A 26,578-nucleotide genomic window follows, 5' to 3' on the forward strand; every position below is an offset into this window, starting at 1 on the left:
CGGGACTGATCCACCATGGTACACAAAACATGTCAGAACACTGTTGCAGAAGCAACGAAAAAAGCATGCCAAATTCAGAAGAACGCAAAATCCCCAAGACTGGCTAAGTTTCACGGAAGCTCGAAATTTATTGCGGACGTCAGTGCGAGATGCTTTTAATAGTTTCCACAATGAAACATTTTCTAAAAATATCGTAGAAAACCCAAAGAGATTCTGGTCATACGTAAAGTACACCAGTGGCAAAAAACAGTCAATACCATCACTGCGCCATAGCGATGGAAATGCTACCGATGATGGTGCCACTAAAGCAAAGTTACTAGATAAAGTTTTCTGTAATTCCTCCACTAAAGAAGATGAAGTAAATATTCCAGAATTCAAAACCAGAACAGCTGTTAGCATTAGTGACATAAAAGTAGATATCTTAGGTGTTGCGAAACAACTGAAATCACTTAAGAAAGGCAAGTCTTCCAGTCCAGATGGTACACCAATCAGGTTCCTTTCAGAGTATGCAGACACAATAGCACCTTTCTTAGAAATCATATACGACCGCTCACTTGATGAAAGGTCTGTTCCTAAAGACTGGAAAGTAGCACAGGTCACACCAATATTCAAAAAAGGAAATAGGAGTAACCCATTGATTTACAGACCCATATCACTGACCTCAATTTGCAGTTGGATTTTGGAGAATATACTGTACTTGAACATTACGAATCACCTCAAAGAAAATGACTTATTGATCCATAACCAACGCGGATTCAGAAAATATTGTTCTTGTGTAACACACCTAGCTCTTTATTCCCATGAAGTAATGAGTGCTGCCAACAAGGGATCTCAGATTGATTCCATATTCCTAGTATTCCAGAAGGCTTTTGATACCGTTCCTCACAAGCGACTATTAAGCAGATTGCGTGCATATGGAGTATCGTCTCAGTTGTGTGACTGGATTCGTGATTTCGTCTCAGAGGGGTCACAGTTCGTAGTGGTAGACAGTAAATCATCGAGTAGAACAGAAGTGATATCTGGCGTTCCGCAAGGTAGTGTCATAGGCCCTCCGCTGTTCCTGATTTACATAAATGATCTAGGTGATAATCTGAGCAGCCCCCTTTGATTGTTTGCAGATGATACTGTAATTTACCGTCTAGTAAAATAATCAGATGATCAATTCCAATTACAAAATGATCTAGAGAGAATTTCTGTATGGTGCGAAAAGTGGCAGTTGGCACTAAACAAAGAAAAGTGCGAGGTCATCCACACGGGTACTAAAAGAAATCTGATAAATTTTAAGTATATGATAAATTTCACAAATCTAAGGGCTGTCAAATCGACTAAATACCTAGGAATTACAATTACGAGCAACTTAAATTGGAAAGACCACATAGATAATATTGTGGGGAAGGCGAAACAAAGACTGTGCTTTGTTGGCAGAACACTTAGAAGATGCGACAAATCCACTAAAGAGACAGCCTACATTACACTTGTCCGCCCTCTGCTGGAATATTGCTGCACGGTGTGGGATCCTTACCAGGAAGGATTGACAGAGGACATTGAAAAAGTGCAAAGAAGGACAGCCCATTTCGTGTTATCGTGCAATAGGTATGTGTGTGTCACTGATATGATACACGAGTTGGGGTGGCAGTCACTGAAACAAAAGTGGTTTTCTTTGCGGTGAGATCTATTTGTGGAATTTCAATCACCAACTTTTTCTTCCAAATGCGAAAATATTTTGTTGACACCCACCTACGTAGGGAGAAACGATCATCATAATAAAATAAGAGAAATCACAGCTCGAACGGAAAGATTTAGGTGTTTCTTTTTCCCATGTGCCATTGGAGAGTGGAACGGTAGAGAAGTAGTATGAAAATGGTTCAATGAACCCTCTGCCAGGCACTTAAGTATGACTTGCAGAGTATCCATGTAGATGTAGATAGATGTAGAATACCCCTAAAAAAAAAATAAAAAATAAAGCTGGGTTTGCAACTACATTACACCAGCTATTTTGTGCGCACCACATTGTTCCCTGTAAAATTCTGTCAACATTTAAGTTTAAATAGAGAGAGCCAAAACAACCAGCTTTTATAGCACTCTGTTAAGTTAGAATAAATGATATTAACCACATGTGAAAGAAACAAATTTTTATTTACTATCGCTCTGTCAAAATTTCAGTGGTTTCATTTCTCGTCAACATAGCTCACAAACAAAACAAATTTTCACCATTATTTATTAATTTTTGGTTCACTGAAAGCATAATAAAATTTATAGCCAGCATGAACTGCTGACACACAGACAGGCACAGACATTTTTGTAGATTTTCATCACTCAGGTTGCCACATAATCGTGACATATTTAGTTTCATAATCAAAAAAGAAGAAAAGAAAAATAAAACCTTTTACACACTTGCATTGATCCGAACAATGCTATCACTTTTGCAGCCTTGTTATGAAGATGTAAAAAATTTTCTCCATGTAAACCTTCTTTAAAACTCCTGGACAGTTTTAATGTAAGGAATACACCTTTTGAACTGGATTTATTTGGTTGATCTCTTCCATTTGCAAATGCACAATTGTGTAACATAAGGAATTTGTCTTTTAAATGTGAATTACGTTGTAGATCGATCTGTTCCATCTGTGAATGGACAGGGACACTTTGAACTGATGCAGTTGATGGTCTTGAACACAGTTCAAAAACAAGTGTGAAAATGGAATGGTCTTACATTATTTAGAAAACAGTCATCGTGTTTCTTCCAACACTGCAATTAATTCTTCAAAATTTGTATTTTATTTAGCACCAGGGTTTTTGTCATAGGTCCCTTCCACAGTATGACTTTCTTTTTAAATGCTTCCATGTTTCCTTTCAAAACAGAAACAAGTTACTTTTCATCTTGCTGAAGGTGTTAACGTGTGCCATCAAGTACACTAAAAATACGAAGTCTGCAATCCATCACAGATTTTCTGCTGTTGCATCCTGCTTTCTTTTTTCTTCAGAATTTGAACAATAGAGTGTCTTTAATCAAAACATCATTACAAGCATTCCACGTGACTTCCAATGTACTTCACAGTAATAAATACTGTCTCCATGCTCTTTGTTCAATTCCATCAGGAACAGTTGAAATTGTGTGAAAAACCACAGTGTTGGAGAAAATTTACTATTCATACCATCAATTTCATTACATTATCCATGTCTGAAAATTTCGTACAAAGTGCTTCTTGACGTACAAAACACTGAATCCCACACAAATCGCCCAATGATCATTGTAACTTTTTTGCGCAGTACTGATGCAAATGCATTTTGTGCCACTTCCCATTGCTGGTGTTCTATCTCAGAACCCAAATGTTTTTTTCCTTAAACAGGGGTTTTCCTTGAATGAAGGTTTTGCCAGACTACATGGAAGAAGTGGCCGAGAATCATAATTCAAGATAGTTTATGTGATCACCATAAGTGCTATTTAAGTACAAAATTACCGATATCCTGTGCTACCAATTTAAATGCAGTAAATATACATCGTGCAACTAATATGTGGGTAACCTCTGCGGAATGGATAGAGGACTTAAAAAGAACCAAAAAAAAAGTTCATATATGCAAAAGCACAGTTTTTTTTCCTGTTTGCTTAGTTAAACACTTTTCTTGTTGTTACATGTTTGTTTCATTTCTGTCTTTCTGTTTTCAAATTTCCAGCTTGTTTCTAAAGATTTTTTTTTCTTTTCAAATTTTGTCTTCTGGTGGCTATATGAAGTGCTTGAAATGTCTACCATTAGCTCTAACAGAAGCTTCTAAACACCTTATCACATATTGTCTTCATCTACACTTCTGCATTTACATGATTACCTTGCAGTTCACAATTAAGTGCCTGGCAGGAAGTTCATTGGAACCACCTTCAAGCTATTCTTACTTGCCCCCTTATTCCAGGTATCTACTGCATCCACAGAAGTCTTTCTTTAACAGGCTGGGGAAGAATGTCACATTTGCAAAAGGTCCTGAATTCACTTAAGATCTCTAAATCCCCCCCTCCAGTGGATTGAGATCAGGAGATCAGGTAGGCTAAGATGTTGCTACTCCACAACCTATCCATTTATTTGGGAAATCCTGCTTTCAAAGTGTTCTGGCTTGTAGAGCAAAATGAGATGGTGCCCTGTCGTACATGAACCACATGTTCTGATGTAAATGTAGTAGAATGTCTTCCAGCAAAAGTTTAAATGTACCTTTAAAAATTCACTGTATGATGCCATAGTCAGTGTTCTATGGAAAATGAGAGGTCGAGTTAATCTGCCTCTTCTAATGCCAGCTTGTATATTAATACTAAACAGCTGTTGACATCTTGTTTCCAAAACTACAAAAGGATTCTCATCCGGTCTTACATAAGTTTTATGAAAATTCTGCACTCAGTTTCTAGTAAACTTTGCTTCATCAATGAATAGGTTGGTAGACAGCAAGTGATTGTCCTGAGAAAACACCCCCAGTAACCAAGTACAAAACACTTTTCTGGACTGAAAATCTGTTTCAGTAAGAACTTACACTCTCTGAAGATGCTGTTGATAAAGAAGTTGTCTCATAACACTTTCCACACTGTCACATGACTCACATTATCAATTTCTGGTATTTCTTTGATACTGCTGCCATTGTTGCCCTCAGTATGTAGTACTCAACTTCTCTACATCAGATGTTTTAACACAGTTTAGTCTTCCACAGAGAAATGACATGTCGCCCCCCCCCCTCCCCCCCAGAAAAAAACAACAAAAAACCCTTCCTCACAAGATGTCCGTGTATTCTTTGAAAGATGTTATTGTTCAATAAATTTGTATTGGATAATCTTTCAGCATACGAACATCTGGGTTCAGGTGCATTGCAGTTTGTTGCAGTTTGCAAATCCATACGTCAGGTGCATGTCTGAAATTGATGATTAGAATACATCTTAGCCAGAAATGTACAATACATACTAGTGTAATAAGAACAAGGCCGAGCAGATGTCACACACATGACTGGAAGTGGGACACAACATGTCACTTTTCAACTGATGTCAGTAACACATGCTTTTTGGTGACACCCTTCACAATTAGCCAATTTGATTCATGATGGAGGAAGGATGTTCAGTACACAATAAAAACTACTCCAATAAGAACTGTAGAGAAAGAGTCCACTATTGATTATGTTTTCAATACTGAAAGGATTTGTTTATTTACTAATACCATGGCAACTAAGGTAAACATAAGAAGGCTTTGACTTAACATTTCCCGAAACAAACATCATCGTCATCTTCATCGTAACTACCAACTCCTATGTCAGTGTTCCTTCACAAGCATTTGACTTACGTCAATCCTGTATGTGGAAGTCGGACATCATCATCACAACAAAACAGTTCTCAAGTGTTACATTTTCAGAAATATCAGTGATTCTCCTTTGTTCTTCGTGTGGAACAATGTCGTCTTCAGCAGCAACTGATATATTACAGTCAGCCTTGTATGAAACAGAATAACACAGCATATTGTGTTACACAGATGCAGGCAGCAGCAAACATATGCACACCCTGTGGAATACTAAATCTCATCACTTCCTTCTTCTCAAGGAATCAAATGGACCTCTGCACAACAGCTACTCTATATTGAATGTAAGAAGCCCCGCCCAGAGGTTGCAGATGACTTGTGCAGTTCAGAAGAAGAAAACGGAGATCTATGTTCCTTCGAAATTTACTGGACAGTGGTCAATATTAAGTACAATTTTCCTTCCTGCTGTACCTGTATTGGCATCTAAATGCCTAAAAAGTCTCATAAAGATTTCTGTTGTCATCCAAGCACTGTTGTTATACTCATATTTACAAAGCAGCTTCATCATCATCATTATCATTATCATTGTAACAACCAACTCCTATTACTAATGGAGGCAACTTCGCACTTCCATCATTGTTTACACATGATAGTGTTGTCATTTTTTCTTTGCATTTTTTTCCCCCCATGGCATTTTTCTCTCTTAATGGGACATGGTTTTGCAGGAAGTAAATTATAAAAGATACCAGCTTCATCGTAAATGTTCTTCCTTTTAGAAAGCTTTATGTTTAGGTTGTCATTGACATCACAGGTTATCATCAGAATTTGCTGAACTCTAAATTTTCTGTTTGTAGGCCACAACTCCACAGTAGTAACATCGATAACTTTGACACTTCAAAAAACAAACAACGCTTTTCGCGCTTCACAGCCTTTGTGATTGTGACACCAGATCATATATTAGGCAGGGCCAAAATCAGTTTCCAATACTTTCAACACATATGCCTGTTTTCTACAGGGTAAGTCAAATTATTGTTTATGTTCTAGGTAGGTGTCGATCGATTGAATCGATTACCATTTACTGCATCACACGACATGAAGTACAAGTAATGAAACTCAAAGAAATCATAAACTTACTCAGACATATTAGGAACGGCATAAAAACTTTATTTTCATTTGCAGAAATTTTATGTTTATTATTTAAAATCTGACTTTAAGTGGGGTTCGTTAAAACTAGGGAGGAATAACATTGTTCCTATGGGAACATGACCAGGACTAATGGAAATGTTCATTAAAAGTGGGTTTGTTAATACAAGGTTTTGCTGTAACTGTGACCAACATATTCCAGTGCAAGCCCAGCTGCCTTTTCAAGGGTTTTGAGCAAAATGTGCCCATCATGTTTTTCACCGGCACCAAATCTACCCCCCCCCCCCCCCCCCCCCTCTTGGGGAAGATGCCTGGGGGATTCTTGGGAATGTTATGCATTCTGTCGCTTACATACAGACAGTCTCACCTATGTTTTTGGCTCCCTTTTCCTATCTTTGTTTCCCTTCTCCTCTCATTCCTCTGCTTTGATGTTGAGGATCCTCTTTTTTTTGTCTTTCTCCCTGCGTGCTCCTGAAGGCTGGCCCACACGTCTGATGCATAACAGGTGACTGAGTAACGCTTAATTCCCGGCCCCAGGTCAACAGGTAGGGTTCGCACATACCCCCTGGTACAGGCCAGGCCCAGGAAGGGGTGATTGCCTGAGCTGCAACCTTCCCAAATTGGCCATTGGTCCCTCTGTCACGTGTTCAGGAGGTGTGATCTGAGGTGTGAACAATCACCTAAGATGGGTGTGCCCCTTTGTGAAGGGAGGCCCCAGTTGGAAGGAGCGCACCATTGGAGACGCTGGCAAACATGGAGGATTTTTTCGCGATGAGTCAATCATCTCCCCATTCAACATCTACCAGATGTAAACATACTGAGTCTATTGATTCAAAGACCTTTCCCGCTGCACCACAGTTCCCTGTGGTCTCACGTACTGAAGACTGTCAGTCCTTCGCCACAGTAAATCCGTTTATTATTATTCAGAAAGGCATTGATGCAATTGCTGGCCCTGTGAAATCCTCTTGTCATTCACAGAATGCCACTTTGCTTTCGGAGACGGCTTCTGATTCCCAAACGCAATATATGCTTGCTGCCTCACTTCTCCACGGCTACCCTGTTTCTGTCGAGGCTCGTCGTACTTTGAATTCTTCCTGTGGTGTAATTTACACCAGGCTGCTCGACGGTCTAACTGAGGCCGAAATACGATCTTACTTCTCCATTCAGCGTGTCATTGCTGTCCATCGTGTATTGAAGAAGGTAGATTCTTCCTTAGTGCCCACTGGCACTCTTTTCCTCACCTTTGATAGAGTGGTGCTGCCATCAAAGATCAAAGCAGGCTATGGAATTATCACAGTCTGGCCATACTTTCCGAACTTCATGCATTCATGCACTGCTACCAGTGTCATCAGTTCAATCACACTTAACATCTCGTCAACACCCAGCCAACCTGTGGTAGGGAAGTGTACGAGGGCGATTGTCTGCATCCTCCTCCCCGCTGTATCAACTGCAATGGCGGCCACACCACCTCCTCACAGGATTGCCCCACGTATCTAGATGAGCGGGCTGTCCAAGGGATTCAGGTAAAGGAAAAGGTGCCTCACCCAGTAGCTGTCAAGTTACTGGCTAGTCAGAAACCCCATGTTCTCCCATCTAGCACCTATAGTTCTGTTCTCGTTACCCCTCACTCCATGAGGGACACGGCCACGCAGACATGTGATCTGAAATTTGGCTCTGGGGTTGTGAAGTTGGCCAGTGACAAGATAGCATCGCCGTCCCCCCTTCTGACTGTGCAACAAACCGTAAAACTCTCACCTCAAGGGGCAAAGCCAACAACTACACAACCAGTAGGCAGGAAAGGACAGAAGGAGTACTCCCGTGAAGACTTCCTCTGTCCCTCCAGCCAAACACCACCTGAGTCTTCCTCTAACTGGAAAGGCTCGAAGTAGTCCGCCAAAGGCGGACAGTCTTCTTCTTCGCCAACTCGAAGGTCCTGTTTGACAGTGTTGCCGTCTGGTACCTTAGCCCTGCCGGCCTCTGTCTTGCCGGTGCACACCACCAACCGTTTTTCAGTGTTGGACTCAATGGACTGACCACACAAGCAAGCCGATGCTTCTGTGGACCCCATGGAGCAGGATCCTCGTGCATCTGTGCCCTGTAGTAGGAACTCCACACCGGCTGTCACTCGGCGGCTGCCAAGTTGACACCCCTACATCTCTTCCTCCTCATGACTGTCTTCCAGTGGAATGCTTGCGGCCTTCAGTCCCACAAAGAGGATTTACAGCTGCTTTTAGCATCGCAGCATCCCCTTGTACTCTGCCTTCAGGAAATGAAATTGCTCCCTCATGACCGCTTTGGGGTTTCGCTTTACTTACCAATTCATTTTGACCTTCCCCCTGAGGTTGGCATTCCATCTCATGGGGGCGTCATGCTGCTCATACGGGATGACCTTCACAGTCAACCCATTTCCTTGACTACCCATCTTCAGGCTGATGCAGTTCGCCTTCTCCTTCCCCACCTGACTTTTTCCGTCTGTACCATATATGTACTTCCGTCATTTGATGTCACCATGGCAGACTTCATTTAGCTTATTGGGCAGCTACCTACCCCATTTTTGCTACTCGATGACTTTAATCTGCATAATCCCGTTTGGGGTTCTCCCATGACCTGTCAGAGAGGTGCCCTCTTGGTTGACCTTCTTAATCAAATTAACCTCTTCTGTCGTAACACTGGAGCACCCACTTTCCTTTCCGACTCCTTGCACACCTACTCCCATTTCGACCTATCCTTTTGCACTCCCATCCAGTTCTGTCCATGTTCACCTCCATGGTGTACACCTAGGCTGCAGATTCATCTGGACCTTTTGTATGACCCTAAGGACTCCATTAACCCCGCTGCTCTCCACTGTCACTTCCTCTCGATTCTTGACGTGTTCCAGGGCTCTGAAGTGGTTTACACCGAGAGCTTGATGGTTGATGGTCATGTTGGCTGTGCGTACGTCCACAGTGGCCATTTTAAACAGCATTCCTTGCCCGATGGCTGCAGTGTATTCACTGCAGAGCTGGTGGCCATCTCTCATGCACTTCAGTGTATCCTTTCATGGCCCAGGGTATTGTTTCTTCTGTGTACTGAGTCCTTGAGCAGCCTGCAAGCTATCGACCAGTGCTACCTGTGCCATTCTTTGGTAGTGTCCATCCATGCCCTGGAACGGTCCCGTCGTTCAGTGGTATTTGTGTGGACCCCAGGACACGTCAGCATCCCAGGCAATGAACGTGCCGACAGGCTGGCAAAACAGGCTACTCGTAAACCACTTCTGGAGAAGGGTGTCTCTGAACCTGACCTGCATTCTGACTTATGTTGTAGGGTTTTTTGGCTTTGGGAGACAGAATGGCATAACAGTACACACAACAAACTGCATGTCATTAAGGAGATTACGAATATGTGGAAGCCTTGGCTGCAGGCATTTCGCAGGGAATCAGTTGTCCTGTGCCGGCTCCGCATTGGCCACGCTTGGGCGACCATGGTTACCTCCTGCACCGTGAAAACCAGCCTGAGTGTCGGTGCGGCACCTGGTTGACAGTGACCATATTCTGGTACACTTCCCACTTTGACTGCCCAGTGACGAAATCTTGGGTTACCGGACTCGTTGCCACTAATTTTATCTGTTAACACTTCATCAGCTGATTCAGTTTTATGTTTTATTCGTGAGGGTGGGTTTTATCATTTGATATAAGTTTTAGCACATGTCCTTTGTCCCTCTGTGTCCTCCACCTGAGTGCTTCTAGGGTGGAGGTTTTAATGTCTTGCAGAGTGGCTGGCTTCTCCTTTTTATTCTCATTGTCAGCCAGCCATGGTAATCTGCTTTGCTGTTTTAATCTCTTCTCCCGTTTCTTGTGTTTCTGTGGTTTTCTTTTCCCCTTTTTTCCATTTACATATTTTTTGCGCATCTTCATTCTTGTGATTTTTCCTTTCATTCCGTTTTGAGTTGTCAGTCTCGTTTGTTTTATTCTCACACTTGTGGCATTGTTTTATTCGGAACAAGGGACTGGTGACCTTGTAGTTTGGTCCCTTTCCCCCTCTTTTAATCCAACCAACCCACTCCTCCCCCATACAGATCTTGCACAGCCTTCTCCCTCCACTCTTCCTTTATGTCCTCCCAATGCAGGCATTCTCCTGGCCCTCCCCCCTCTCACATCCTGTTTTGTACTCTCCTTTCAACCCTCTCCCTTTTCTCTTTCTTCCTTTTCTCCCTCTTCATCACCACCTTTTTCTCCTTTCTCCCCCCCCCCCCCTCTCCCCTGCCCATCCCTCCCTCCAGTTTACCCCTCTCTCTCTCACCCTACATCTCTTTTTGTTGTACCTACTGTACTAATTTTGTCTTCTTGTATGGCTGTAAAGTCATCGGTCCAAAGATATGCCTCATTCCCTCTACCTACACCTTGCGTCCTTCCTTACCCACTCCCCACATCCATCAGCTCAGTCAGCACATTCAATAATCAAGTATCAATAATTAGCCTTGCTGCGGCCATGGAATTGTGCATTTGGGTGTCTATGTGGTTATATGTGTGAATGTGATTACTATTGTGAGAAAAAGGAGCTAGTGCTCGGAGGCTAGTGTGAATGCTGTATTCTGTTGTGTGTTCCTGTGCTCCACACATCAGTCTGCTATTGGCGAGTGGCTGCCTTTCCCTTAGTTTATGCAGAGTTCTAATTGTGTAATTTTCTGACTCTACAGCTGTATTCTGCATACCAGTATGAAGTCCATGTGAGAGGGTACGTCCCATTGTACCCTTAGTAGCATTTCTTCCCATTCCATTAAAGTATGCAGCTTGAGAAGAATAATTGTTTGAATGCCACTATGTGTGCAGTAGTTATTCTAATCTTATCTTCATGATCCCTACGTAAGCAATACATAGAAGGTTGTAATATTTTCATAGACTTATTATTTAAAGTCAGTTCTTGAAACTTTGTTTATAGACTTCCTCAGGATCGTTTACATCTGTCTTCAAGGGTCTTCCACTTCAGTTCCTTCAGTATCGCTGTAACACTCTCTCACAGATCAGACAAACCTGTGACTATTCATGCTGCCCCTCTCTTTATGCATTCAACATCACCTTTTAGTCCTGTTTGGTATGGTTCCCACACAGTTGAGCAATATTCTAGAACTGGTTATACAAGTGATTGTAAGCAATCTCCTTTGTAGACTGAATGCACCTCCCCAGTATTCTACCAATAAACTGAAGTCTACCACCTGCTTTACCCATGTCTGAGGCTATGTGATCATTCCAGTTCATGTTCCTACAAGGTGTTACACCCTGGTACTTGTACGAGTTGGCCATATCCAACAGTGACTAATTGATGATGTTACAATCATAGGATACTGCATTTTTTTCATTTGGCAAAGTGCACAGTTTTACATTTCTTTACATTTGAAGCAAATTGTCAATCTTAAGACAAGATAGAGTATGATATTCCTTTGTAGCATTTATTATTAATTTAATATATGACAAAATGAGTATGAATCATGTTTCATCTTTCTGTATGTAGTAAAAGATAAATTGCTACTTACTGTTAAGCTGAACATTAGGCTGCAGACAGGCACAGTTAAAAATCACTTGCACACTAGCTTACAGCCATAGCCTCCACACACGCCATTCGTTCACACAACCAAGCATATCTCACACACACACACACAGGACTGCCAAATCCAGCAGCTCGGGCCAGAATACAATTATCACATGGGATGGAAGCAGAAATCTGGAGGGGGGCAAGGAAGGTTGGTTGATTTGGAGATTAAAGAGATTAAACTGCATGGTTGTCAGTCGGAGGGGAAAGGGAAGGGATAGCAGTGTACGGGTGGGGTGGGGTAGGGGGGAGAAGCAATATCTGATGGAGGGACTAGAATGCCAACAGGTGCAGCATGAGGAGGTTGTGCAGCAGGGAAGTGGGGAAAGTGGAACAAAAAAGAAAAGGAGCAGGGAAAGATGGATGGGCGCATTGGTAGAGGGAGTCAAACAAAGAGGGTTGGAGATGAGAATGGGGAGGAGGTAATACGATAGAAGGCGTGGAAACTGTTGGGTGGAGGTTGTGGCGACAGTGTGTTACTGTAGGTTGAGGTGGGAATAATTATGGGAGCAGAGAATGTGTTGCAAGGATAACTCCCATCTGCACAGTTCAGTAAAAGCTGGTGGTGTAGGGAAGGGTACAGATCGCTTGGGTAACGAAGCAGCCATTGAAATCAAGTGTGTTATGTACAGCTGCATGTTGTGCCAGTAGGTGGTCTACTTTGCTTATGGCCACGTTTTGGCAGTGGCCATTCATCCTGGTGGACAGCTGGTAAGTGATCATACCAGTATAAAAAGCTGTGCAGTGATTGTGCAGATATGGTAAATGACTAGGCTGCTTTCACAGGTGGCCTGACCACTGATGGGGTGGATAAACCTGTGACAGGATTGGAATAGGATGTGCTGGCTGGGTGGATTGGGCAGGTCTGGATTGTGGTCTTCCAGAGGGATATGATCCTCGTGGCAAGGGAGTGGTATTGGGAATGGCATAGGAGGGACTGTGAGGGACGGGAAAAACACACCATGGTTCAGCAACAAAGTTAGGAAACTTCTGCGAAAGCAAAGAGAGCTTCACTGCAAGCTTAGATACAGCCAATACCTCTCAGACGAACAGAAGTTAAACAATGTCAAAGTTAGCGTAAGGAGGGCTTTGCGTGAAGCGTTCAGTGAATTCGAAAGTGAAATTCTATGTACCCACTTGACAGAAAATCCTAGGAAATTCTGGTCTTATGTTCAATCAGTATGTGGATCGAAACAGTATATCCAGACACTCTGGGATGATAATGGCATTGTAACAGAGGATGACACACGTAAAGCTGAAATACTAAACACCTTTTTCCAAAGCTGTTTCACATAGGAATACCGCACTGCAGTTCCTTCTCTAAATCCTCGCACAAACGAAAAAAAGGCTGACATCGAAATAAGTGTCCAAGGAATGGAAAAACAACTGAAATCACTCAACAGAGGAAAGTCCACTGGACCTGACGGGATACCAATTCGATTCTACACAGAGTACATGAAATAACTTGCACCCCTTCTAACAGCCGTGTACTGCAAGTCTCTAGAGGAACGGAAGGTTCCAAATGATTGGAAAAGAGCACAGGTAGTTCCAGTTTTCAAGAAGGGTCATCGAGCACATGCGCAAAACTATAAGCCTATATCTCTGACATCGATCTATTGTAGAATTTCAGAACATGTTTTTTGCTCGCGTATCATGTTGTGGGGTGGCGGGTGGATAATTTTTGTTATATATATATATAATGTAGAATGTAATGTAGAAAAGATGCATTTCCTGGCCGATTCTACGTATGTGGGGCGGCGGATGGAGTTATTGTTATATATTGTGTTCCTATTATTTATTTAATGTTGTTTGCCGTTCTCAACACTGGCTCTCTAACTACAATATTGGCAACCAGAAAGTGATTAGTAAAACGTGAAGCCTGTAATTAGAATTCCTAGTGCCCACTTCATCTGAGAAATACACTTATAGCTACAGCTTATAGCTCTGAGGAATTAGGAGATTGTCTGGGATTCATAATCAAGAACGATTCGCTCTAAAATGTTCACTATATTCTGAAAGTCACAGACCAAAAAAGAATCCACACAATCCAACTACCAGAGCAGTTCAGAGTCTAATGCGCTGATGCAACTATAACTGTTCAAATTAAAGGTTTAAGTGAATGCTCGCCATAATTTGATGATAATGTTCATCAAACGCCACGCTAAATAATGGTAGAATGTCTGTCCCACGGCGGCACGTGAAAATACGACATACGCAAATTGAAGCTAGATCATTAAAGTCATCCCAGAATTAACACTTCACTCGAAAACGATTTCATGGTTACGCGTATCCCGAGTAACTTATTACGGCATCCGAGGCTGTTTATAGCAATGATACCGATGCGACGCGAATCCCGGCACAGATGGTGCGCTAATCAGCGTCTGGAGAGAACTGGGGCCTTTTTTCCCTCGCGCAGCGTTCTTATATATAAAGCCGCGGTGCGGACGGCTAAGGGAACGCTTGATCAAATCGGCTCTCCCTACTAGCCGCTAGGCTAGTAATGCACCGCTTTAAGTTATCGAATAAATCATTGCTTCCTTTGCTGATGGCCGATGAAGCTCTCAATTTAAATGTGCAATCAGCACACAGGTAAGTAATCATAATAAAAGTCTGATGTGGCCAAGTCAAATATTTTGGGCGAGAGAATTAATTTAATTACGTTACACGCAGTAGACGAGCTCTGAACTTGCCCTTTGGAGATACGCTATCACTGTAATTTTATAGTTATTCAGTTGAAAATTCTCGTATCTTTATGATTATAGCGGATCTCCCTTCTACTTAAATTTAAACATCCTAGCTTTATTTATTCGCCTATTTAATCTATCTTGCTTCCTTAATTTTTAAGACAAAAACCAGAAAATCATGAATTTCAACTAAAATTTTAATTTGTGAGATCCAGAATACTGTTTCCACTAAATTATTATGAAAAAGGAATCTAAATATAAATTTTTAAGTTTCTAGCTCTTTTCTGTTGCGCCAATGATTTTTACAGAAAATCATCCAAATTTCGAAAATGGTTAAAGTTATTGAACTGATTTTCAACACATATTGATTTAGTATTACTCCTGACATGCTAAAACATTTCAGGTTATTTACTTGATTTTTAAAGTATTGCGCAACATTTATGACGTCAGAGCTAGTTACAGCGGACTGACTGGCACACAATGGAAAGACTGATGTGAATTTTATACGGCGTGAGTAGGCTACTTCCCTACATCGTCATTTCTGGAAACCGAGAATGTACTCTGTAGGAATCAACATGGATTCCGGGAACAGCGATCGTGTGAGACCCAACTCGCTTTATGTCTTCGTGAGACCCAGAAAATGTTAGATACAAGCTCCCAGGTAGATGCCATTTTCCTTGATTCCGGAAGGCATTCAATACAGTTCCGCACTGTCGCCAGATAAACAAAGTAAGAGCCTACGGAATATCAGACCAGCTGTGTGGCTGCATTGAAGAGTTTTTAGCAAACCGAACACAGCATGTTGTTCTCAATGGAGAGACATCTACAGACGTTAAAGTAACCTCTGGCGTGCCACAGGGGAGTGTTATGGGACCATTGCTTTTCACAATATATATAAATGACCTTGTAGATAGTGTCAGAAGTTCCATGTGGCTTTTCGCGGATGATGCTGTAGTATAAGTAGCAGCATTAGAAAATTGCAGTGAAATGCAGGAAGATCTGCAGCAGATAGGCACTTGGTGCAGGGAGTGGCAACTGACCCTTAACATAGACAAATGTAATGTATTGCGAATACATAGAAAGAAGGATCCTTTATTGTATGATTATATGATAGCGGAACAAACACTGGTAGCAGTTACTTCTGTAAAATATCTGGGAGTATACGTGCGGAACGATTTGAAGTGGAATGATCATATAAAATTAATTGTTGGTAAGGCAGGTCCAGGTTGAGATTCATTGGGAGAGCCTTTAGAAAATGTAGTCCATCAACAAAGGAGGTGGCTTACAAAACACTCGTTCGACCTATACTTGAGTATTGCTCATCAGTGTGGGATCCTTACCAGGTCAGGTTGACAGAGGAGATAGAGAATATCCAAAGGAGAGCGGTGTGTTTCATCACAGGGTTATTTGGTAAGCGTGATAAGTGTTACGGAGATGTTTAGCAAACTCGTGGCAGACTCTGCAAGAGAGGCGCTCTGCATGGCGGTGTAGCTTGCTGTCCAGGTTTCGAGAGGGTTCATTTCTGGATGAGGTATTCAATATATTGCTTCCCCCTACTTATACCTCCCGAGGAGATCACGAATGTAAAATTAGAGAGATTCGAGTGCGCACGGAGGCTTTCTGGCAGTCGTTATTCCCGCGAACCATACGCGACTGGAACAGGAAAGGGAGGTAATGACAGTGGCACATAGGGTGGCCTCCGCCATGCAGCGTTGGATGGCTTGCAGAGTATAAATGTAGATGTAGATGTAGATGAATGGACAAGAATGTTGTTGATGTTGGGTGGGCAATAGAACACCGCTTTAGGAGGAGCCGGAAGGATCTTGGGCAGCAGTAGCCGACCGAGACAGATGCAGCAACGGGGAAGTAACTGCTTTTGTGTCATTTACAAGTTCCTAACCAGGAGAGAAATTTATTGTATCATCTGTGTGCTTTAATAGTTTAGTTTCTTGAGTTTCTGCGTGTAAATTTAATATCTAATAGCCACAGTTGTAGCATTTTCTTTGTGTGGGAAAGTAAACAGATTTTGTGACATATTACAAGTTCCTAATCAGGGGCAAGTTATTTAGTTTCACCTGGGTGCTTCAGCAGTTAGGTTTTCGAATATCTGCGTATTACTAGACACAGTTTGCGCATTTCCATCAGGGTCTAGAGTAGAGTTGCACAGCACGTGCCGATATTCCATTTATCTGCGTAGTTTAGTTTGCCACAGTCTTTAGTATGGACAGGGACTGCAATTGTTTTGTGCGGATGCGAGCTGAGTTGGTGACACTTTGCTCTCAGCTTCAGGCTGTGATGGCTTCAGTTACACAGCTTGAGGCTGCAGTGGATGGGCACCATTGTTGTGGACTGGCCGTGGGGATCCAACAGATGTCCAGCACGTCAAGAGTCCTCCAATCGGTCCTCACCGGTGGCCAACCCAGTTACTGCTCACACTGAAGCTGACCCCTCACCTGTGGTTGAGTGGGAGGTCGCCCCGGGGTGAAGCAGGCGGCGAAAGACTTCCCAGGCGGCCACATGTAAGGCCTCCCCGGTTTGTCTGACAAACAGGTTCCAGGTGCTGTCTGTGGCTGACACTGTCTCTGAGCTAGATGCTGCCACCTGTCCTGTTTCAGAGTAAACCACTCAGCCTGCAAGATCCAAACAATCACAGAGGGTGGTACTACTGGTAGCCGGGAGCTCCAACGTTAGGTGCGTTATTGGCCCCTTAGGGACTTGGCTGACAACAAGGGTAAGAAAACCAATGTGCATTCCGTGAGAATACTGGGTGGAGTCATTCCAGATGTGGAAAGGGTCCTCCCAGACGCCATGAAGAGCACAGGGTGCAGCCAACTGCAGGTGGTTGCTCATGTCGGTACCAATGATGTGTGTCACTTTCGATCAGAAGAGATTCTCTCTGGTTTCAAGCGGCTAACAGAAGTGGTAAAGGCTGCCAGTCTTGCTTGCAAGATGAAAGCAGGGCTGACCATTTGCAGCATAGTCAACAGGACCAATTGCAGACCTCTGGTACTGAGCGAAGTGGAGGGTCTGAATCAGAGGCTCAGGCGGTTCTGCGACCAAGTAGGCTGCAGATTCCTCGACTTGCGCCAAAGGGTGATTGTGTTTCAGGTTCCGCTGAATAGGTCAGGTGTCCACTATATGCAGGAGGCGACTACACAGGTATCAGGGGCTGTGTGTCGTGGACTAGGTGGTTTTTTAGGTTAGAGGGTCTCGGAAAAACACAAGAAGGGTTTCAGTAACAAAGGGTGCAGGCAGAACACGGGAAGAATGTAGATACAGGAACCATTGGTATGACAGTTGTAAATTGTCGTATCTGTGTTGGGAAAGTACCAGAGCTCCAACCACTAATAGAAAACTCTGATGCTCAAATCGTTGTAGGCACTGAAAGCTGGCTAAAGCCGGCTATAAGCTCAGCTGAAATTTTTGCGAAGAACCTAACGGTGCTCCGAAAGGATAGGCTAAACACGGTTGGCAGTGGTGTGTTTTTTGCTGTCAGCAGTAGTTTATCTTGTCGCGAAATTGAAGTAGGTACTTCCTGTGAGCTAGTATGGGCAGAGGTCACTGTTGGCAAACATTATAAAATAATAATTGGGTCCTTTTACTGACCTCCCAATTCAGATGATACAGTTGCTGAAAGGTTCAAAGAAAACTTGAGTTTGATTCCAAACACATACCTGACTCGTACGATAATAGTTGGTGGTGAGTTTAATTTACCCTCGATATGTTGGGGAAAATACATGTTTAATTCCGGAGGTACACACAAAATATCATCCGATATTGTGCTAAACGCATTCTCTGAAAATTATTTCAAGCAGTTAGTTCATGAGCCCACGCGAATAGTAAACGGTTGTGAAAATGCACTTGACCTCTTAACAACAAATAATCCTGAGTTAATAATGAGTGTCAAAACCGATTCAGGGATTAGTGAACACAGAGTGGTCATAGCGAGATTGAATATTGTAGTCCCCAAATCCTCGAAAAATATACCTATTCAAAAAAGCAGATAAAAATTCACTTGACGCCTTCTTAAGAGACAATCTCCACTCATTCCAAATTAATAATATAAGTGTAGACCAGATGTGCCTTAAATTCAAAGAAATAGTATTGGCAGCAATTGAGAGATTTATACCAAATAAATTAACAAACGATGGAGCTGATCCTCCTCGGTACACAAAACGGGTTAGAACACTGTTGCAGAAACAACGAAACAAACATGCCAAATTTAAACAGACACAAAATCGACAAGATGGCGATCTTTTACAGAAGCTCGAAATTTTGGCACGGACTTCAATGCGAGATACCTATAACAGTTTCCACAATGAAACTTTGTCTCGAAACCTGGCAGAAAATCCAAAGAGATTCTGGTCGTATGTTAGTGGCAAGAAACAATCAATGCCTTCTGTGTGCAATAGCAATGGAGATACTATCGAAGACAGTGCTGCTGAAGCAGAGTTACTAAACACAGCCTTCCGAAATGCCTTCACAAAAGAAGATGAAGTAAATATTGCAAAATTCGAATTGAAAACAGCTGCCAACATGAGCAACGTATAAGTAAATATCCTCAGAGTAATGAAGCAACTTAAATCACTTAATAAAAGCAAGTCTTCTGGTCCAGACTGTATACCAATTAGGTTCCTTTTGGAGTATGCTGATGCATTAGCTCCATACTTAACAATCAAATACAACAGTTTGCTCGACGAAAGATCCATACCCAAAGACTGGAAGGTTGCGCAGATCACACCAATATTCAAAAAAGGTAGTATGAGTAATCCACTAAGTTACAGGCCCATATTGTTAATGTCAATATGCAGCATGATTTTAGAACATATATTCTGTTCGAATGTTATGAATTACCTCGAAGAAAACGGTCTATTGACACACAGTCAACGTGGGTTTAGAAAACATCATTCCTGTGAAACACAACTAGCTCTTTATTCATATGAAGTGAAGTGTTGAATGTTATTGACAAGAGGTTTCAGAGCGATTCCGTATTTCTGGATTTCCGGAAGGCTTTTGACACTGTACCACACAAGTGGTTCATAGTGAAATAGCGTGCTTATGGAATATCGTCTCAGTTATGTGACTGAATTTGTTATTTCCTGTCAGAGAGGTCACAGTTTGCAGTAATTGATGGAAAGTCATCTAATAAAACAGAAGTGATTTCTGGCGTGCCCCAAGGTAGTGTTATAGGCCCTTTGCTGTTCCTTATCTATATAAACGATTTTGGAGACAATCTGAGCAGCAGTCTTTGGTTGTTTGCAGATGACACTGTCGTTTATCAACTAATAAAGTCATCAGAAGATCAAAACAAACTGCAAAACAATTTAGAAAATATATCTGAATGGTGCGAAAAGTGGCAGTTGACCCTAAATAACGAAAAGTGTGAGATCATCCACATGAGTGCTAAAAGGAATTGATAAACTTCGGTTAAATGATAAATCAGTCTAATCTGAAAGCTGTAAATTCAACTAAAGACCTAGGAATTACAATTACGAACAACTTAAATTGGAAGGAACACACACAAAACGTTGTGGGGAAGGCTAACCAAGGACTGCGTTTTATTGGCAGGACACTTAGAAAATGTAACAGACCTACTAAGGAGACTGCCTACACTACGCTTGTCCGTCCTCTTTTAGAATACTGCTGCGCGGTGTGGGATCCTTACCAGATAGGACTGACGGAGTACATCAAAAAAGTTCAAAGAAAGGCAGCACATTTTGTATTATCATGAAATATAGGAGAGAGTGTCTCAGAAATGATACAGGATTTGGGCTGGAAATCATTAAAAGAATGGTGTTTTTCGTTGGGACGGGATCTTCTCACAAAATTCCAATCAGCAACTTTCTCCTCCGAATGCGAAAATATTTTGTTGACACTGACCTACATAGGGCAGAACGATCACCATGATAAAATAAGGGTAATGAGAGCTCATACAGAAAGATATAGGTGTTTGTTCTTTCCACATGCTATACAAAATTGGAATAATAGAGAATTGTAAAGGTGGTTCGATGAACCCTCTGCCAGGCAGTTGAATGTGATTTGCAGAGAATCCATGTAGATGTAGAATGTCCCTCATTTCACAATGTAATGTCAGGTGATCAAATCCCAGGTAAATGATGTGGTTCAGTTGTTTCAGTCCGGAGTGGTATTTGGTGATGAGGGAGGCACCACTTTGTGGTTGACTCTTGGGGATGGTGGGAGGACTGGGAGTGTGAGGCGAATTGCGAAGGAGATCGGTTTGTGAAGGCCTTGGTGAGACCCTCAGCATACTGGTCGAGGTCCTCAGGTGGGTGGGCTATATGGGAGGGATTTTTTGGTATGAAAGGTATGATAGCTCCCGAACTGCAGGTGCTGTTGAGGTTGGTGGGTTTAATGTGAATAGAGATACAAGTGGAGCCATAAAGGAGGAGGTGGTGGTGGTCAATGTCTAGGAAGGTGGCATGCTGGGTTGAAGAGGACCAAGTGAAGCAGGTGGGAGAGAAGGTTTTGAGGTTGTGAAGAAATTAAGATAGGTGTCTTGTTCCTAAGTCCAGATTGTGAAGATATCATTACAACATGCCTTCCCCAATCCCAGCCCCTTGCCACAAGGAGCATATCGCTGTGGAAGACCCAGGTGCAAGACCTGCCCAATCCACCCACCCATCACTTCCTGTTGCATTCCTGTCATAGGTTTATCCTATGCCATTGCGGGTCAGGCCACCTGTGAAAGCAACCATGTCATACACAAACTCTGGTGCAATCATTGCGCAGCTTTTTATATTGGTATGACCACAAACCAGTCCACCTGAATGAATGGCCTTCACTAAACTGTGGCCAAGATCAAATTAGATCACACTGTGGCACTACGTACATCTGTAAATAACGTGTTTGATTTCAGTGACTGCTTCATTACACAAGCCATCTGGATCCTCTCCTCCAACACCAGCTTTTCTGAACTGCGAAGATGGGATTTATCCTTACAACACATTCTCCACTCCCATAATTGTCCTTGCCTCAGTCTATGGTAATGTACTGTCTCCACACCCTCCATCTGACAGTTTCCACCCTGTCTGGCCTATTATTTCCTCCCCATTCTCATCTCCCATCTCTTTGTTTGCCTCCCTCTAACAATGCACTGGCCTGTCTTTCCCTGCTACTCTTCTTTTTTGCTCCTTTTTCCCCACCTCCCTGCCCCACAACCTCTTGACGCTGCACCTGTTGGTGTTCTAGTCTCTGCACACTCTGCCAGGCAATGCTCCTCTCTCTCTTCCCTGCCCCCTCCAGATTGCTGATTCCATCCAATGTGATAGTTGCATTCTGACCCGAGCTACCGGAGTTGGCAGTCCTGTGCGCATGCACGCGCGCGCGTGTGTGTGTGTGTGTGTGTGTGTGTGTGTGTGTGTGAGAGGGAGGGAGAGGTGTGCTTGCTTGTGTGAATGAATTGTGTTCGTTCTGTTTTTCTAACAAAGGCTCTGGCCAAAAGCTTATGAATAAGTGTCTTTTAATTGTGCCTGTCCTCAATGTAATGTGTCATGTTTATGGTTAACAGTAATCTTATGTTTTCCTACATTATTGACATTCCTACCTGGAGTTTCCATTGTTTGAGTTCACCTTTCTACGTGTTTTCTTTCATCGCTCCCATGGAAAAATTTTTAATGTATTGCAGCTGTTTACAATTCATTATAAATAATAATGGTGCTATCATTCAGTCAGCTGCAGTAACTGGGCTTGCTCCTATCACTGTTTCTTTGTCTGTGCATACTCTCATCTTTTCCACACCGATTTCATTATTATCATGTTTATTACATTTATAATTTTTTTATCGTGTTAGAAGGTCTCAATCCTGCAGTTTGACGTAGCCTCCACTGTTTCACTTTTATGCCATCACATTTAATATCTTGATCACTCTTTGTTTCTGATAAAGAAATCATTCCTAACATACTTGAAGATTTAACTAAAATAAATTTTTTCTGAGTGGTTTAGTGTTTTCCACCTCTCTACAAGCACAGAATCATTGTGTGTACTTGTTTATGTTTCTTATTGTCTTTGTGCATGCATGCAAAATGAACTTGTGTAATAATTCTTTAAAATTGATTTCATAGTGTTAGATTTATAGTCTTACAGGGAAAATGATTTTTGGTGGCATCGGCAGGGAAGGTGTACTATACGCTTGTTTTTATGTTATTGGAAAGGTTTTTTTTAGCTTTCAAAAGAGACTCTGTCTACCATTATTTGTCCTTATATACGAAGTGGAAAAATCAACAATAACAATACTTTTTGAGTAAAGGTGGCTTTATTTTACTACTCAGTGTGGTCATCACAGTGTTCATGTCTTGCCTCCACAGTTTAATTAATGAGAATAAAATTGTTTCATGTTTCAGGACATAGAAGTTACAGGAGACAAAGATGACTCCCGTTGTTTGCATATTACTGTTCACCGTCCACTTTCGAGTAGCTCTTCCAACCGTGTGCCACTGTTGTCAGCAAAGTTCATATTTGATGATCATATTAGGTGCATGGCAGCTAAACAACGGTGAGTTGCATAATCTTAAATATATGTCAAGAAATGTAAAAGAAAATGTCCTAGAAGATTATATGTATTTTGTCAGTAACAATTAAACCTTGAGATGACACACCAATTTTCGTAAAAAGAGTGGGCTCATGGCATACTTTGTACACGTGTAAAGAATAGCTGCTTTTATGTTACCAAGGTAAACACTTATGAGCAGACTCACAGTTTAATCTTAGTTTAATTAAACAACAATAAAATAAACGTAAGTTATAGGAGGTAAATTGCTGTTTAATTACACAATAATAAAAAACTTTCATTATGCCACTCTGTTGCTGCGTACAAGTGTTACCCCGAAATGACCCATTCGAAGCATTAAACAGCACATTGCTTCACATCTCAGCTAAATGCTTATTTAGTTACTAATACTACCTCTTTGTGGTACTGTGCTGATAGCTTTGAATCTGGGGCATTTTCTTGCGCAGATCGTAAATTTTTCACTGTTTATTTTATATTGCTATTGCTCACTTGGATGTTCTGGCCCAAGATGCTGGATTTGGCTGTCGTGTGTGCATGAGGTGTGTGTGTGTGTGTGTGTGTGTGTGTGTGTGTGTGTGTGTTTTACTGATGAAGACAGTGGCTGAAAGCTATATGTGAGTGACTTTTAACTGTGCCTGTGTGCAGCTTAACGTGTCTTCTTTAAGGTAAGTAGCAATCTGTCTTTTCCTACATTATTCGTCTTATCTCTGATGAAGAATTAATGAAGGAGTAGGTGTGGGTTCATAATTGTAAAACAACAGTGGTACGGTACAAGACAAAGTTATTTGCAGTTGGTACACATCATACACAGGTTCACCCTCTCAAGGGTTAAGAATATTGTTAATTCCTGACATAGACAGGATAGAGACAAGCAATCTGAAAGTTTTACATAAAGTTAAAAACACTTTTAATAAAATATTTTAATAGTCAATTTTCCAAGTGAATAACATTGAATTATGTCTAGTATCAGCAAAATTATACAGCCATCTTCAGATCTGGAATAACAACAGAAAACTGCACAAATTTAGAGTACCAGAGGGATTACACGAACCATAACAATACAGGCAAAAGATCAATTACATACCAATTAAAAAAAAAGTGTAGTGTCTGCTCATAAAATGGGGCTAAAACGCGATGTCTGCATCACAGTGGCACTCATAATGAGACGGCCAGAAAATTAATAAAACTATACCATTGAGATAAAATATTACATATTCAAGACTTAAGAAATCAACAGATGTCACTATAAAATAAAATGCAAAAACACAGTAAACCAAGCTAAGATATATGAAGTACAATCCCATCTTAACTGTCAGCATTGAATATTTTCCATAAAATAACGTTACACAAGTAATTTGTCAACCAAGCCACATTATGTACAGGAATGCTAGTGGGTCTAGTAGTATGTGGCCCATTCAGAGTTGTAAGCAGAGTAATTGGCTATGCGTGCTTGAGCAGGCTCACAAGCAGAAGGCAATGTGCTGATAGGTGGTGCACAAGTACACATAGTTATAATAAATAAATACTTAATAAAATACAACAGGTGAGCAGAACATAAAAAATTAATTTGTTGCTATGTCATATAGTGGTCACATATCAGATAAAATGAATCAGTTTTTGGAAGTCAAATGGTAGGTTTGGGCTCAAAATGCAAAACACTTTGAGTACGTGTTTTTGACACAAAATTGGACCAAAGAAGGATAAGTTCAGTAGATCTGGGGTGTATAAGATGAAGTACCGTGATCATTTTTATGTTGACCAGACAATTCATTCTTTTGAAACTCACTAATAAGAGCATACATACTCTCAGAATAGGATGGCTTTTTGAGCGCATTCGGCTACTGGACAGTACACTGTCCTGGATACCAAACGTAATGTGGAGATGCTGCATAGAGCACCTAAAGGTATAAAAGTGGGCTTGGTGAAGGAACTGGAGAGTCACAGTCCCAATGAGATACACCCCTGATCTTATACTTAACACTAAATATGGTTTCAGTGAGGGATAGAGCTTCAGTATTTTTCATTGTATTTTACAAAAATATTGTTCATCTTGCTGCTGTGCTTTGGAATGTGCTGTTATTTTGCTGACTGTACATATGATCTGTGCCAGCCGCACATTTGTAGCTGTTGTCACATCTCTTCTGCTTCGCGCAGCTCATGAGCTCAGACACCGGACTGTGATTCATTTATCTGTGAAGTACTTTGTGGTGTATCCTATGTTGTCTCCTTTTTATTTATTTATAGTATATCCCTTTCCTTTCTCCATGATTTTCATGTATTTGTATCACATACCGATGGTCAAAAAATTTTTTACGTATTCATCTTAGATGCGTATATTTTTATATATTTCTTCTAGCTTTTGTATTGTGTCATGATATTAGGTAGATATTACTCAATTCTTTTTTCAGTGTCTGTTTACTTTTTGTAGTTTATTATGTGTATTGCATTTTCTTATTTACATGTACATGTACATGTACTTTTACATTTACATGTACTACCTATCAGCATGTTGCCTCCCCCTTGTGGGTCTGCATGAACACATGTAGCTGATTAGTATGCTTGCAACTATGAACAGGCCACATAATACTAGACTCATTAGCATTCCTGTACATAATGTGGTTTGGTTGACAAGTTACTCATGTAACGATATTATGTGTAAAATATTGTGTATTAATGTGGGCTGTGAGGATGGGTTTGTACTCTGCATGTTTTAGGTTGCTTTATTAAAGTTTTGTGTTTTAGTTTGTACTGACACCTCTGTTATATCTTAGGTCTTGAGTACCCAATATTTTATTCAGTGTTACATGCCATATTTTCATGAGCATCCATTGTGATACACACACATCTTAGTCTCATTTTACAAGCAGATACTGCACATACATAATCAATATGTAATTGAGCCTTGGGTTGTATTATTATGATTTGAGTAATTGCTTCTGGTGCTGTACCTTAGTGCAATTTTCTGTCATTGGTTGACATCTGAAGATGGTTGTATAATCAGCTGAAACTAGTCATCATTTAATATTGTTCATTTGTGATTGTGACTATTAAGATTTTATTACTTTTTTTAACTGTATGTTATTGCTCCATATAATTTATCATTTGTGTTCATCGTCACACTTCCAAATTATGTATGATGTGTTATTATCGAGAACTCAAATTATATGAAGTTTTTTCTATTTACAGATGTTATTAATAAGGCTTATACCTGAAACAAAAGTAGTCTGAAAATCATTTTTCATGTTAATGACTCCTGCTTTAGTCGCATGGCTGAATACTGTAGAATAAAGCAGGAAATGGCTGCTGTGTTGAACAATGTGGTCTTTTGTTTTCCATTATCAGTGAGAAGAAGAGCTCTGTTCAAATAGGATGATTTACTGTTATGTTGGAGTTACAGTTATTTG

At 41.2% G+C, this 26,578-nt stretch overlaps 1 protein-coding gene across 4 annotated transcripts in view; it reads left to right on the forward strand.

The window, feature by feature from the left end:
* Nucleotides 1–26,578, forward strand: part of LOC126458591 (protein CLEC16A homolog) — a 243,512-nt gene that overhangs the window by 150,852 nt on the left and 66,082 nt on the right. For all 4 annotated transcript variants that reach the window (XR_007585664.1, XM_050095734.1, XM_050095735.1 and 1 more), the window contains exon 16: nt 23,008–23,159. Coding sequence is in view for 3 of the 4 variants with exons in the window: in XM_050095734.1 (XP_049951691.1) it covers nt 23,008–23,159 (152 nt within the window). In the remaining variant the exon portion in view is untranslated. The remainder of the gene's footprint in view (nt 1–23,007; nt 23,160–26,578) is intronic.

Source organism: Schistocerca serialis, chromosome 2 (genome assembly GCF_023864345.2).
Source record: "Schistocerca serialis cubense isolate TAMUIC-IGC-003099 chromosome 2, iqSchSeri2.2, whole genome shotgun sequence".
NCBI lineage: Eukaryota > Metazoa > Arthropoda > Insecta > Orthoptera > Acrididae > Schistocerca > Schistocerca serialis.